General features: G+C 39.4%; 1 protein-coding gene and 1 pseudogene across 8 annotated transcripts in view; one reads left to right on the top strand and one right to left on the bottom strand.

The window, feature by feature from the left end:
• The window catches only part of Phactr4 (phosphatase and actin regulator 4), a 102,890-nt gene that overhangs the window by 53,693 nt on the left and 33,309 nt on the right, over positions 1-15,888 (top strand). For 3 of the 8 annotated variants that reach the window (XM_004850759.3, XM_087215435.1, XM_087215434.1), the window contains one exon: positions 15,102-15,275. In XM_004850759.3, coding sequence (XP_004850816.1) covers positions 15,102-15,275 — 174 coding nt within the window. Of the gene's footprint in view, positions 1-2,597; positions 3,255-14,031; positions 14,060-15,101; positions 15,276-15,888 lie in introns of those variants that run through there. The other 5 variants (XM_004850755.4, XM_021263179.2, XM_013074324.3 and 2 more) reach the window with 5 other exon arrangements.
• LOC101716734 (coiled-coil domain-containing protein 152 pseudogene) lies at positions 1,485-2,550 on the bottom strand (annotated as a pseudogene).

The raw sequence follows: 15,888 nt of genomic DNA, 5'->3' as shown, positions 1-15,888 counted from the left end.
AGGAAAGTAAGCAGATGGAGTATGTAGCTCAGTGATAAAGTAGTTTAATCCCCCATATTGGGTATGGGGGATGGATCTGCTTTCTCCCACAATTATATATCCAGAAGTTAAAAGTTAGTCTTTTACTTAAGTATGTATTTGCATTATCTGGTAATAATTTCTATTGGTCATTTTTTCCTAGAGGAAAGTGATTTTCTTTTTAACCTCTCACTAGAGCTTACCTTGCTGAGATATCTCAGACCATTAAAAAAGAAGTATGTTGGGCCAGGGATTTACCTCAGTGGTTTCGCTGCCTGCTGTGGAAGCACAAGGACCAGAGTTTGATCCCTGGTACCAAAATAAAAACTTTAAAAAAATACAATAGTGAAAATATTTGCACGTGGAAGAAATTAGTGACACAGTTTATACTTGATGTGGTGTTATATTCTGAACTCCATTCCCTACCACCCCTTTGCCCAAAGCAAAGGACTCCTGTTTATTTGTTTTGGAAATACTGGAGATTGAACCCAGTGCCTTTACATTGAGACATCCCCAGCGCTTTTGTATTTTGAGACAGGATCTTGCTAATTTTCCCAGGCTGGGCTTGAATTTGCAGTCCTCCTCCCTCAGTTTCCCAGAGTACTGGGATTATAGGCATGTGCTGCCATGCCTAGCTAGGAATCTTTGAAATTAAAGTCTTTTTTTTTTTTTTTTTGGTACCAGGGATCAAACTTGGGACCTTGCGCTTGTGAGGCAGGCACTGTGCCACTGAGCTAAGTCCCTGGCTAAATGAAAATCTTTTAAAATGCAAAATTATGAAATGTTGGTTATTTTAATAACTAAAATTATATAGACTTAGAAGTCATGGTTTTCAAGTGAAAATACACATTCTGACTAAGTTAATTCACTAAAATGCTTTTTTTTTTTGAGACTGAGTCTTGCTATGTAGTCCAGGCTGGCCTCAAACTCATGGTGATCCTCCTGCTTCAGCCTTCCTAGTATTGGGATTACAGGTGTGTGCCCCCATATCTGCATCATCATAGTCTTCTTTTAGGCTAACCTGAACTATATAGCGAGACCCTGCCTCAATCAATCAATAATTAATTAATTTGAGTGTTTCCTAAGTGTTTCTACATTTTTTCCGCCTTACAGATACCTTAGCATTGTCATTTTCTTACTTGTACCATTGCTATTTTTTTCCCTATCGAAAACTGATAATAATAATAAAGGCAAGAAATAGAATGCATTGTGGGAAAGCTAAGGGAAATTCTAAGTACTAGAAATCTTTCTGAGGTCTCTCAATTTGGAGAACAAAAATTTACACTAGGGCTGGGGATATAGTTCAGTGGTAGAGTGCTCCTTTTTTTTTGTACCTATCTTTTATTGAAAAAATAGTTTTAAGGCTTTGATAATTACAGACGTGGTGATATGTAAGACAAGATTTTACCTCAGTACTCTGAGAAGCTGAGGCAGGAGGATCACAAGTTCAAGCCTAGCCTTGGGCAACTTAGTGAATTAGTAAGAACCTGTTTTAAAATTAAACATACACACACTCAGAAGACTTGGTATGTGTCTTAGTATGAAGGCCCTGAGTTTAATCCCCAGTACACAAGTTCTTGTGTATTTGTTTTTTTAAAGCTGTCTCATTTATTATTTAGACTATTTAAGCAGTATACTTATGTTGAAAATGGAAGCAAATTTTTCAATTGCTTTTAAAAAAATAAATAGTAATTAATGAATTTACTGTTATACTCAAAATCGTCTACGTTTAAGGTGAGAATCTTTGCCAATAGAAAGGCACTGCTTCAAATTGTGAATGGTATTACAAAGAATTGCAGTCTCTTTGTTTTTTTCCTTGAAGATGTTGAAGCTTCCAGAATCTGTAGATACTCTGTGGGGAAATAGTACCATCTGGATATGGTTTTGATTTAGTCTGAACTCTTGCTAGTTTGGCATCAAACTCCAGCTGTAGTTTGATTATTTCATTTTGTTTTTGTTTTTCTTGAGTTACGAATTTTGCATTTAACTCTGAGATTTCCATCTCCTTTTTCTTTATTAGATCTTTGTGCTTTTCATTTAATTCAACTTTTTTTTGCATATCTTGATAAAGTTTGCTTATTTCTATCTTACGTTCTTCCTCTTTGATTTTCATTTCATGTACAAGTTTGGCAATATTATTCTCATACTCCTGTTTGTGAGATTTTAGTTTTTCCCTTGTCATATCAGCATTTCTTTTTAGTTATTCATTTTTATCTCTCAAATTGTGTTGATATTCAGTGGTCTGTTGTAGCCTTTTTATCATATCATGATGAGCAGCACATTCTTTTTTAATTGAGGCTTTCTTTGTTTGCATTACTTTTAATAAACAGGTACTCTTTTCCAACTGAATTTCCAGGATGTTATTCTTTCCACTGGTTTCTATCATTTTCTTTTCTATCTGTGAAAAATCCTGTGTAAGTTTGTCAATATTCACACTGCTTTTTTGTATACATTCTTTGCTACTTTGATCCATGCTTGAGTTGCTGTTGTTCCTGGTTCCTCAAAGTGTGTGTGTCCGTGTCGCGCCCCCCCACCCCCCCACCCCCACCTCAGTTGCTTTAAAAAATTTTTGATCGGGCCGGGGATTTAGCTCAGTGGTTCCACCACCTGCCTTGGAAGCACAAGGACCCAAGTTGGATCCCTGATACCAAAAAAAAAAAAAATTTTTGATCACACTAAATTATCTAGGCTTGGCTCAAACTTGTGATCCTCCTGACTCAGCCTCCCAGAGTGATAGGACTACAGGGGTGCACCACCACACCCACTTGGTGTATTCTTGCAAACTCCCTTTCTTCTGTGACTCTGAGCCTAGAGACTTCTAGCCAAGCTCAAAGTCAGGAAAAGAGGGTGTGGGCTTCTGGGCTGTCCTGCTCAGCAGCTAGAATGTAGTTGGCAGTCTCCTCCCCTTCCGCACTTCAGCTCTTCACCGTGTGCACTCTGGAATGATAGGCATTTCTGTGTGGAGAGAGCCAGCATGAAGACATATTTGTAAGAACCACAAGTGCCCAGGCCGGGATACAGGAAAACAAAAACTCCAGCAAATTAACTGACCTTATGCCGTTTCCTGACATTTGGCGGTGACAGTGAGAAAGGATTTCGGGTCTCCTCTTTATATGGATTTATCTTTTAAGAGAAGTTTGCTTCTGTCCGGGACAGTTTGTTGTCGTGAGATACATCAGACAATATAATCATGGGGCAAGCTGATGTCTCCAGACCGGTAAATCCGGATACAGTTGGTGAGTAATAAGGCAAAGAAACACCGAATCTTGACAGAGGCACGGCAGATTTATGGGTTAAGTTGAGTAGTTCATAGGAATTTTAAATACAAGAATTTTGATGTTCATAATCTTGGAACAAATGTTTATATATTTGTGGAGAATGAATGAAAATATATAAGTTGCTTGGGGGTGTAGCTCAGTGGTAGAGCACTTAGCTAGCTCTAGGTTCGATCCTCAGCACCAAAAAAAGAAAAAAGGAAAAAAAGATGTAAGTTATTATCACTCAGTTAGATTAATATACCACTGACAGTTTTGTTTTACTTGATCTCCTTGGAGTTTTTTATATTATATTGCTACAAAGTTACCTATCTGTTAATTTCTTCCTCTTGTAGAACTTTATTTAGAATTCAAAGGGATATTTCAGATATTTTGCAGGACTTGGACAATTGCTACATATGTGGTATAGAACTAGAACTTCTGACTTGTAAATACAGGACCATTTTTAAAAACTGAGTTAATTTTTTAGACTTGGCGATACATTTTCCAAGTAAATCTCAGGTTTCCTCCATTGTGTTGGTATTTCACTTTCTCACAAAACAACATCTTGATACACAAACTTTTTTAAAGTTACTCCTTTATATTTGAGGTGTTATATACTATCTCGGAATAGCTAGAGACCAAGCTAATAATTTTGAGTATAGTTCAGAGTTTAAAGATTGTAAGTGATTTTTTTGCTGCAAGCTAATTTTCCTAACTTTGTATGGTTTTATATATAAGATGACGATCATGAGTTGAGAAAATGTTTTAAGTGAATGTTTGTTAAAGAGTTGCTAAATAGGGACCAGGGATTTAGCTCAGTGGTTTTGCCGCCTTCTGTGCAAGCTCAAGGACCTGAGTTCAATCCCCGGTACCCCCCTCCAAAAAAAAAGAATTGCTAAATATGGGCTGGGGATTTAGCTCAGTGGTTCCACCACCTGTCTTGCAAGCGCAAGGTCCTGAGTTCGATCCCCCGGTGCAAAAAAAAAAAAAAAAAAAAGAGTTGCTAAATATAAGCAAGGTAAGGAAACACCTGTAAATCCTTTTTGGACATTATACCATTTTTAAAAAAAAAGATTTATAACTATATATGTATTTATAAAGCAACAGGAAATATTTCCTGTCTTATGCTGCTTTTCTTTTTATTTCTCAGAAATAAAAAAATGTTTGCAACTTTCAGGAAAAGTATAAAAGTGTGGGAATACAGGTGACACTCACAAATGTGACCTATAATTTGATATGATTTAATTTCTTGAGAGCTTATTTGGAGGTTCTAGCACGGGAGTGCAGCTACTCGTATACCCTTGACCGAGGAAATGGTCCTCCTCTATGGGGGGGGTCGTCCTCTCCGACCGAGTGTGCAGCTTCAGGAGGGACGCACATGGAGCAATGAGGGAGGAAGGGGACACCCACCTAGCCAGCCAGATCAGCTGAATCAACCCTGGCGATCAATGAGGTGACAGATGTCACAGCCAGATCGCCCTCACATCCTGATATGATTTAATTTCTAAAGGTAACGTTTTCACCAGAGAACTTCCCAGGTGAAACATCTACAGAAGTATTTTTCGTGTGTCCTGAAACTAAGGCACATGGATCATGAAGTGAGTTATTCAGCAGTAGATTTTTAGGGCTACAATCAGTACATAACTCACTTTATTTTGATTACTAGGGCTGGCTCTTTAGCAATTCAAAACCATTTTAAAAGAAATGTTTCATAAATATAAGAATGTTTCATAAATATACATGGCTGGGGATGTAGCTCAGTGGCACCACACCTGCCTGTCAAGCTCAAGGTCCTGAATTCAATTCCCAGTACTTGAGAAAAAAAAAGTTAAATTCAGTAATCTTCATTTCATATCTGTCAGGCCAGGGATTTAGCTCAGTGGCACTGTGGCTGCCTCGCAAGCACAAATTTAAAACCTGGTACAAAAAAAAAAAGAAAAGGTACAGAAAAAAAAAAAGATTTTCTCTCTCCTCTGCCTTAACATTCCCACTCTGCTTCCTAGTTTTTTTCTTTATTTTCTTTTCATTCAATGATTTTTTTCTCCCACTTGCCATTTGCATAGGAATATATTGCTCTAAAAGACTGTGTTTTCTCTTTCTTTCATTTTCCATCACCATTTGTTTCATTTTGCTCTGAAATTTGTGGTTACAGTTTCTCACCCTCAATAATAATAGGAATAACTTAGAGGAAGGGGAGACTATATCATATGGAGGCAAAATCCTAAGGCAGTTGCTGGGTATGTGCAATTTAATGTAGCTACTTAACAAAAGTACAAGAACAAATAAGCCAGGCATGGTAGCATGTGCCTGTAGTCCCAACTACTCAGGTGGCTAACTTAGGAGGATTGCTTGAGCCTAGAAGTTTAAGACCAGCCTAAACAGACTGGTGAGACCCTGTCTTGATGTGATATTCTTGATGATGATGATAATGGTGGTGGTGATATATGGGTTCATTAAAAATAAAGTACTTCATGAGAATGAGAAAGAAACGGTATATGGTCATCAGACATTTCTCCTATATATAAAACAATAAATCTGAGAAAGGAGGAACAGGCATACTTTTCCCATACTTTTCCTGAATTTTGGATTCAGGGGGAGGTGACAGTGTAGGATTCTGTCATGGAATCCTTAAAAGATTTTTTGTTGCTACTAAACTTGAAATACCCAACCAAAAATTATTGACTTCCCTCTGATCAGTAGGCGTTCTAGATACCTTATTGCCACAGTCATATATTCCTGCTTTCTACTTCCAGGTAAACTTTGGAAAGTTAAAACTTTGTTTTTCAGCCAGACATGGTAGCACATGTCTGTAATCCCAGCACTTGGGAGGCTGACCAGGAGGATCACTTCAAGTTTGAGGCCAGGCTGGGCCACGTAGTTTAAAGCCAGCCTGAATAATGAGGGACCCAGGATTTAGCCCAGTGGTTCCGACGCCTGCCTCAAAAGTGCATGGTCCTGAGTTCGATCCCCAGCACCAAAAAAAAAAAAAAAAACAGATTGGCAACCTAACTATATAATGAGCCCCTGTCTCAAGAAAACAAATAAGAAAGAAAAGAAAGTCGGGTGTGGTGGTGCACACCTGTAATCCCAGCACTCAGGAGGCTAAGGCAGGATTGCCACGAGTAGGAGGCCAGGCTGGGCTACACAGGGAGTTCATGGCCAGCCTGAACCACATGGCGAGACCCTGTCTCAAAAAAAAAAAAAAAAAGGAAAAGAAAAAATAACCTTGTTTTTCTGTGAAAGAATAGCTTATACGGAACTCTCAGTCTGGAATTTTAATCAAAAAAATGTCCAAGGGCTGGATATGTGTAGCTCAGTGGCACTGTGGCTGCCTGGCAGGCTCAAGGTCCTGAGTTCAATCCCTGGTACCAGAAACAAAAAGAGAGTGGCTTATTTTAGCAGGCTTGGTGGCACATGCCTATAATCCCAGCATTCAGGAGGCTGAGGCAGGAGAATCACCATGAGTTCAAGGCCAGCTTGGGCTAATAGTGAGTTCAAGACCAGCCTGTACCAGTGAGACTCTGTCTCAAAAAAAAAGAGTGGAAGCCAGGCATAGTGGCACAAGCTTGTAATCCCACCACTTGGGGGGCTGAAGCATGAGGATCACCATGTATTTGAGGGCAGCCTGGGCTGCCTAGGGAGTTCAAGGCCAGCCTGAACTACCCAGCCAGAGCCTATCTCAAAAAGAAAAAGAAGGGGACCGGGGATTTAGCTCAGTGGTTCCGCCGCCTGCCTTGCGAACAGAAGGGTCCAAGTTCAATCCCCAGTACCAAAAAAAAGGGGGGGGGAAGGGGGGCATGGCAGCACACACCTGTAATCCCAGCACTCAGGAGGCTAAAGCATCAGTATGAGTTCGAGGCCAGCCTGAACTACATAGCGAGACCCTGTCTCAAAAAAAAAAAAAAAGTACATCAGTTTGCCAACGGTATAATGGCATCCTTCTTTCCTCCTTTCCCCTCCCCTCCCCTCCCCTCTTCTCCTTCACTTCTCTCCCTCACATGTTACCTAGCCAGTGCTGTGCCATTGATCTATGCCCCTAGCCAGCCAGAATCACTTAATAATGCACTTGTGGTCAGAAAGCTACATTTTTACCAAAAAAAAAAAAAGAAAGCTATATTTTTTCAGAAGCAGAATCTCAGATTTAACTGTAATGGCAAGTGCAGAGAGACTTCTCCCTGACTATCTTCTCTTGAGTGCTTTTCCTAATTCCTTGTTGTGGTTTTTTTTGTTTTTTGGGGTTTTTTTTTTTTGGTACTGGGGATTGAACTCAGGTCCTTGTGCTTTCAAGGCAGGCAGTGGAACCACTGAGATAAATCCCCGGCCCCATTTACAAATTTCTTATGCTGTGAAAGTGTTCTTTACAGTGAGATCTGTTTCTAGCTCGGTGGGTATGAAATAAACAAGTAAAATCCTTAGATTATGAAAATATTTGGTACTTCCCACTTGATACTGAAGTATGAATCTTTTTAAACTACACATTTTTAAACTTTGGATAAATAACATTATATAAAAAATGTTATGGGGCCAGGGATTTAGCTCAGTGGTTTTGCCACCGGCTGTGCAAGCACAAGGACCCGAGTTCGATCCCCAGTACAAAAAAAAAAAAAAAAATGTTATGGCCAGAAGTGGGAGAACTTTATACACTTTAAATTTAAAATTTTTTAGAAATCTAATAAGAAGGGCTAGGAATTTAGCTCAGTGGTAGGGCACCTGCTTTTTGTGTGTGAAGGCCCGAGTTTTGATTCCCAGAAACCCTACCCAAAATAAAAATTATGTTCTGATTCATGTCAGGAAGATAGATAAAGGGAGGTTGGATTTGATTGGTACACACTGTGTGCATATGTAGAAACATTACATGAGCCCCATTAAAATGCATAATTAATATATGTTAATAAAAATAATAACTTTTAAAAAACTAACATGCAAAAGGTTGGTGTAAAATTCACATAGGTATAATGGTTTTGTCACTTATCACCAAGTCTTGGGCTGGGGATTTAGCTCAGTGGTTCCAGCGCCTGCCTCACAAGTGCAAGGTCCCCAGTTCGATCCCTGGCACCAAAAAAAAAAAAAAAAAAAAATCACCAAGTCTAATGAAGGAGAGAAACCAGAGAAGGATGTGTTGAGAACTAAGTGTCCTGTGGACTTCAGTTGCCGTTACTATACCAGGTCATCCCACCAGATATAATGGTGCATACCTGTAATATCAGCACTTGGGAGGCTGAGTCAAGAGGATTGCTGTGAGTTCAAGGCCAGCCTGGAATACATAGTGAGACCCTGTCTCAAAAAAAGGAGGGAGGGCATGGTGACACACACCTGTCATTGCAACCAGCACTCAGGAGGCTGGGGCAGGAGGATTATGGTGAGTTTGAGGCCAGCCTGAGCTCCATAGTGAGTTCAAGGAGGCCAACCTGAACTACATAGTGAGACCCTGTCTCAAAAAACAAACCAAAACAAAAGACCTGTTCTCTAACATATATGATTAAGAATTGGTTGTAGGGGCTGGAGATTTAGCTCAGTGGTTCTGCCGCCTGCAGAATTGGTTGTAAATCTGATTCTAAAATGAACATAATCTGACTGAGGCCATATTGTTGAACTTTGTCTTTTCCTTAGCTCCATTAACTTATATAAATATATATCGATATATATATCAAGTAGCTAATAAATACTTTGTGTGAAGATAAAAAATGTTGTGTTTTAAAAAAAATAATATTACACATTTAAGAATCACCCCTTAATTCATTCGGGACAACTAAACTTGAACTTAAAAACATTAATCAAATGTTGACCAGAAGGGCTGAGAATGTAGCTCACTTATTGGCTACATGCCAATACTTCCTGGCATAAACAAAGCCCAAATTCGATCTCCAGGACCAAAAAAAAAAAAGAAAGAAAAACAGTGTTTGTTTTGTTTTGGAAACAGGGTCTCACTATGTAGTACAGCCTGGCCTGGAACTCACTGTGTAGCCCAGGCTGGCCTAGAACTTGTGTCGACCCTCCTGCCTCAGCTTCCCAAGTGCTGGGATTACAGGTGTGCGTCACTGTGCCTGGCAAGAAAAACAGTGTTAACCAGGAAGAATCTGGTGGTTGAAGCAACTCTAGAATCCTGTATAATACACAATATAAAAAACAAACCTGGCTAGAGGTGTATCTCAGTGGTAGAGAATGTTCTTAGTCTGTGTGAGGCTCTGGTTTTGATCCTGGAAAATTTTGAACCGAGCCTGGTGGTGCACACCTGTAATCCCAGCACTCAGAAAGCTAAACCAGGAGATTTGCTGCTAAGTCAAGGCCATTTTGGGCTGCATAGTGAGACCCCACCTCAAAGAAAGAAAGAGAGGGAAGGAGGAAGTCATGTTAGAACACTCCTGTGCCCAGTACTCTGGGAGGATGAAGCAGGACAATCACAAGTTAGTGGCTTAGTGAGACCCTGTGTCAGAATTTTAAAAGGCTGGGGATGTAGCTTAGTGCAAGAGCCTGGGTTCGATCCCCAGTACAGTACTGTTGTAGAAATCTCGGAAAGAAATATACAGAGACACAGAATTCGGATAAAATAATAAAATTTCTTCTTGCGAGTGGGCGGCAATGCTAGAAACCAGTCTGGTCAGTATCCACCCCTCTTTGTTCAGCATTTCCCTTTTTATATACTTTTTAGCCATTATCTCATCCCTAGTGGTCTTTGATATGTAAATACAATTCCAGTTCCTATTTACAAGTCACAGACACAAGATAGGCCATATACATTGTAAATTCACCCTGGCTTGGTAACTTTGTTAGGTTAATGAAGTTACGGGTTAGTCTGATAATCCTCACCTTAAACAAGGGTTAGTCTGATAATCCTCACCTTAAACAAGGAGTTACGGGAAAAGCAAATCTTAAAAGAACACATTACTTATTTTGCTTCTACAACTACCTTAATATTCAGTCTATTAAGTTATCTAAAACTTTTCCATATCAGTACTACAAATGGATGGATGGATGGATGGCTAGATAGATAGCTCAGTGGAATGATCTTATGCTCAACCCCAGTATATGTGTGTGGGGGGGTAGGGGACATTAGTTAGATAATAAGAAAATATATGCCCAAATGAAATTTGATAATGAGAGACCAATTCCTGTTTCATAGCCTTTTCAAAGTTGGATTTTGGTATACTGCTAAGTGGATATTTCTAATGAGTTTTACCATTAGTCTGTGTTTTCAATCTGTCACCTTCCCTTTTTTTAATTAAGTTTAATTATTGGTACATTTTAGGTATACAGTATAGTTACATTCATCATTGGAATCTTGTACCTTTACATGATGTATCTTGGTTCTTATTTTTTCCCCATTCCCCAGCCCTCCCTTCATCCCCTCCGCCCTTCCCTATTTACAAATAATTTGTTTCTATTTTTTTCCTTTTCTATTTTTTTCTTTTCCCTTCTTTCCTTTCCCCTACTCCTCCCATTTCCCCTATTCCTTTAGAACTTTTCTTCCTATTTCACAATATCAATTATACATTTTGATCCTTATTTACACTTTTAGTTTTTCACACCAGAGAAACTATTCGGTATTTACATATGTGTGTCCTATTTATTTCACTTATTATGGCCTAGGGCTGGGGATTTAGCTCAGTGGTTCCACCACCTGCCTCGCAAGCTCAAGGACCTGAGTTTGATCCCCAGTACCAGAAAAGAAAAAAAGAATATGGCCTCAATGTGTGTCCACTTTAGCTATAAGTGTCTCTAGTTTCTCGTTCTTTATAGCTGAGTAGTACACCATTTTATTAAAAAGCCACATCTTTTTTTTTTTTTGGTACTGGGGATCAAATTCAGGACCTTTTGCTTGGGAGGCAGGCGGTGGAACCACTGAGCTAAATCCCCGGCCCAAAGCCACATCTTCTTTATCCAGTTTCCAGTTGATGGGCAGTTGGGCTGTTTCCAAGTTTTAAGTATTACAAGCTGTGTTGCTATAAACATGGGTGCCCATATATCACTGTGGTATGATTCTTTTAATTTTGGGGGGAAGATACCCAGTAGAGGAATAGCTGGGTCAAATGGGACTTCCAATCCTAGTTGTTTGAGGTATCTTCATATTGATTTCCACCACCTTCCCTTCTTGAAAATACTCTTGAACTAATTATGTGCACAAGGCTTGATTGGTTGGCTCCACATTGTTATTTAATTACTTGAAGATTTCACTGTTCATATGTAGAACATTTGATAGAATCAAGTTCTTGTGATTTCATTCTGGTGTCATCATAATGGACTTAGGGGAGAAAGGGAAGATAATTTATTTACCTTTTTCACTAAGAATGATTATAATCTGTATCTTCTGTTGTTGTTCTTGTTCTTGTTATTCAGTGCTGGGTATTGAACCCAGGGCTGCTGCATGCTAGGCAGACACTCCACAACTGAGCTACATCTTCAGACTTACATCCTCTTTTTTATTTGTTTGGCTGGTTTTTATTTGTTTGAACTCAAAGCCTGAGCTGTATCCCAGCTCTTCTTATCTTGACACAGGTTCTCACTAAGTGACTAAGTTACCTAGACTGGGCTTGAATTTGAGGTCTTCCTCCCTCACCCTTCCAGAGTGCTGCAATTGCAGGGATGCACCAATATGCTCAGCCTATATCCTCTTTTGCAAACTTTTTTCTTTGACCTCATTCATAAGAACCCTCCTTGATTTAGGATTTCTTTCTTTTAGCAGGTACTTAAGCAAAGAGTGAGTAGAACTTTATAAACACTTTAAACAGTTATAAGTGTTGATCTTGAATAACTAAAAGTTGAGTTTCCACAGGACTCCTAGTAAGCTCTCCACTGGAAGGGCCTGGGATGTGACTTTGGAGTTCTGTCTTCATCTCCCACACGCCTTCACAACAGCATGACAAATCTGTCTCAAGTTGAAGCAAGATCTAAAATATTGTGCATAGCAATTAGTGAAGAAAGACTCTAAATACAAGATAGAGTAATGGTATATGCTTGTAAATCCAGATACTCAGGAGGCTGAACAGGAGGATCACAGTTCAAGACCAGACTGGGCAACTGAGGAGACCCTGTCTCAAAATAAAATTGAGCCAGGCACGGTGGCACACACCTGTAATCCCAGTACTCAGGAGGCTGAGGGAGGAGGATTGTAGCAAGTTTGAGGCTAGCCTAAGATGCATAGTGAGTGCAAGTTCAGCCTGAAGTACATAGTGAGACTCTGTCTCAGAAAAATAAAGCAAGGGCCAGGAATTTAGCTCAGGGTGCTGCTGTCTGCCTCAAAAGTGCAAGGTCCTAAGTTCAATCCTCAGTACCGATAGATAGATAGATAGATAGATAGATAGATAGATAGATAGATAGATAGATAGATAGAACTGAATCCTAGCAGACTAGATGGCCTTTTTTTTGGTACCGGGAGTCGAACTCAGGACCTTGTGCTTGCAAGGGAGGCAGTGGCACCACTGAGCTAAATCCCCAGCCCAATGGCCTATATTTCATATAAGGACTTCTCAGGCGGGAACTTCTCTGTGAATATGTTACAAAGTATAGTTGTAAAACATTTTAGACATTTTTTATTTGTAAAAATATTAGATTGTAAAAAAAACCGTATTAGATTGTACAAGTATAACCCCTTCTTTCATGTTGTTACACTGTAATTTTTTAAAAAACTTGATGGGCTGGGGATTTAGCTCAGAGGTGTTGTGCCTGCCTGGCATGTGCAAGGTCCTGAGTTCATTCCCTGGTACCAAAAAAAGAAGAAAAAAAACCTTGAATATAATTTCCCCTACTATTTTTAACCAAATAGACATTTACCTGTGTGTGTGTGTGTGTACGTGTGTGTTTTGAGCACTTAGTGAATGGGTTAGCAGATTTACAGTTTATTCCCTCATAACCTCTCCAAGTAAGGCTATTTGAGAATGAACAACATATTACTTAGCTCTAATTTTTGAGAATACGTAGGTTTTTGAAAACCTTGTCATTAACATATATTAAATATTATGAATGCTCTGAAATGTGTTCCATTCTCAGTGATTTTTGGTACTGGGGATTGAACTCAGGGACCTTGGGCTTGTGAAGCAGGCAGCGGCACCACTGAGCTAAATCCCCAGCCCCTCAGTGATGTTTTTATAATTGACCAGATGTTGTCTTAATTAAAATACCAACTCTTAAAAGCAATACCATATGTTCACTCTACTGCCACTCACAGGGTCCAGTCTAGGATGCCACTGAGGGAAGATCAGCTCAGAAGTTAGAATGTGTTTGGCAGTTAAGCTTTTTAAAATACACCCAAGGGTTACAATTAGATTTCATGTAAGAAATTAAAGTCGTTGAGATCTAGGATGACCTTGAATAAATCATGAAAGAAGAAATAACCACTGTCCTGTGTTATCTCCATTTGTTACCCTTTAACCAAGGACCTCATTTTGCCTGTCTTCTGCACACAGCAAACTAATACATCAGCAGTCATTAATGTCATTAGTCTGAAAATAAAATTATGTAAATCCGACTACCTACTCATGTCCCTAGACTTTGATTTAGCAATTGAAATAAGATTGAATTTGGCAACTACTTCTAAAGCATTTTTTATTGATTGTGTATTTTCTCTTATGAAAAAATAGCGATAGTATTAAAAGGGTATAATTTTTTAGTGCATTTGTTATACCCTCTACTCCCCTAAAGATGTTACTTGTTTCAGATGTAAAATACAATATGTGTTCCTTGATGAATTTCTATAAAATAGAGGTTCCACTTTAATTCCAGGACAGTTGTTCCACATAATTCTTTTTTTCTTCTCCTCTAGACTTCTCCAGAGAATCCTGGGACAGTAGGTGGAGTGCAAAGCAGTATTGTGTTGCCTTCCTTCGTTGTTGTTGTTGTTGTTGTTGTTGCCTCCTGCTCTTTTTTCTGCTTGCCCCCACTTTGGCTGCCCCTTTCTCTGCCACTAATGCTAACTAACTATACCTTGCATGTGTTACCGTTATGAGGGCCTTGTGGCCTTTCATTTCAGTCCTGCACATGTATCATGTTGATTATGTTTCATGTCAAATCCGTAATATCAAACCAGGCACAGTGTTGTACTCCCATAATCCCAGCTCCTAGGCAGGCTGAGGCAGGAGGATTATAAATTTGAGGCCAGCCTGGGAAATTTAGTGAGACCTTGTTGCAAAAGAAAATAATAAAAAGGGCTGCGAATGTAGCTTAGCCCTCCCTGCATTCAATCCCCAGTATAAAAATAAATAAAAATAAATAAAACCCTCGTAATATCGGTTGTCACTAAAGCAATGCCATGATAGACTAGAATCCTACTTCTCTCTGAAAAATCTCCCTCTATTTCAAATCACCTCTATCTAATGCCCACCCCCAGCCCTAGCACCTTTCAATGCTCCAAAACTACCTAGAGACCTTTTTGTGAAGGGAGAAAAATCTGATAAATGGATATAGGTAAGGTGTTTACTCCTTCCTGAACAAGTATAATCCTAAAAAAGGCAGGGAGGGGGTAATGTTTAATAGAGTATCTTCATTATTATAACTCACTAATCATGGAATTCCCCGCTTAGTGATGGTATTGAGAAGACATCCACATTTTGTGTGTGTATGCCTTTGAAAGATTTTGAACTAGTTCTCATCATTTCACTGAAATTTTGCCCTAAAATGATGTCAGCTGGGTTTGGTTCCTTTAGTAATTTATCCATTATGGATTTTGATATTTGATGTCTACATAATATTAGGAGTCTGACTGTCTGCATGAATGTTCATCATTGCTCTGATCCTTTCCAACTACTGCAGGAAGAGAGGGGAAGGGAGATTTTAGAAATTATACTGAAGTCATAAATTAGCTGTTCTCGTCCCTCTCTCTTCTACAAATAATAGAAGAAGCAGACCAGCACACTTCAGACCCAGGCATGATCATGGACAGTGTGGAAGCAGGTGACACAACGCCTCCCACCAAGAGAAAAAGCAAGTTCTCAGGCTTTGGCAAGATCTTCAAACCCTGGAAATGGAGGAAAAAAAAAAGTAGTGACAAATTTAAAGAGACATCAGAAGGTGAGACATTAAGACTTATATACATGTTCCAGGTTAAAGAGTTTCTTTGTTTGTTTTTTTGGTTTTTAGGGTCTTCCTATGTATTTCAGGCTGTCCTCGAACTTTTGGCAATCCTTCCTTTTTTTTTCTGGTACCGAGGATTGAACTCAGGACCTTGGGCTTGTGAAGCAGGCAGCGGAACCACTGAGCTAATAAATCCCCAGGCCAATCCTTCCTTTTTGTTTTTTAATTCTTTTTGGTACCAGGTCTTGAACTCAGGACCTTGCACTTGTAAGACAGGCGGTGGCAAAACTGAGCTAAATCCCCAGCCCAAATGCTTCCTTTTTAAAAAGGGAGTTCAGTCTTTTAAACTTATATTGTTTTTTGAGACAGGGTCTTGCTGTGTAGTCCAGGCTGGCCTTGAACTCACTGTGTAGCCCAGGCTGGCCTTGAACTCATAGAGATCCTCCTGCCTCAGCCTCTCAAGTACTAGTATACAGGCATCCACCACCACACCCAGCCATCTTTCAACAGCCAAATGGCTATTCACTGAATCTTGTATTTTGTAGCTTCATTCCCAAATTTATATTTTGATGGGATTAAAATCTATTTAGTAACCAGGCAGGGTGGCACC

The sequence above is a fragment of the Heterocephalus glaber genome, unplaced genomic scaffold (genome assembly GCF_053883595.1).
Source record: "Heterocephalus glaber isolate CG9 unplaced genomic scaffold, H.glaber_assembly_v1.0 deba00001452, whole genome shotgun sequence".
Taxonomy (NCBI): domain Eukaryota; kingdom Metazoa; phylum Chordata; class Mammalia; order Rodentia; family Bathyergidae; genus Heterocephalus; species Heterocephalus glaber.
The sequence above is the reverse complement of the archived record's forward strand: the minus strand, read 5'-3'. Positions and strand labels throughout refer to the sequence as shown.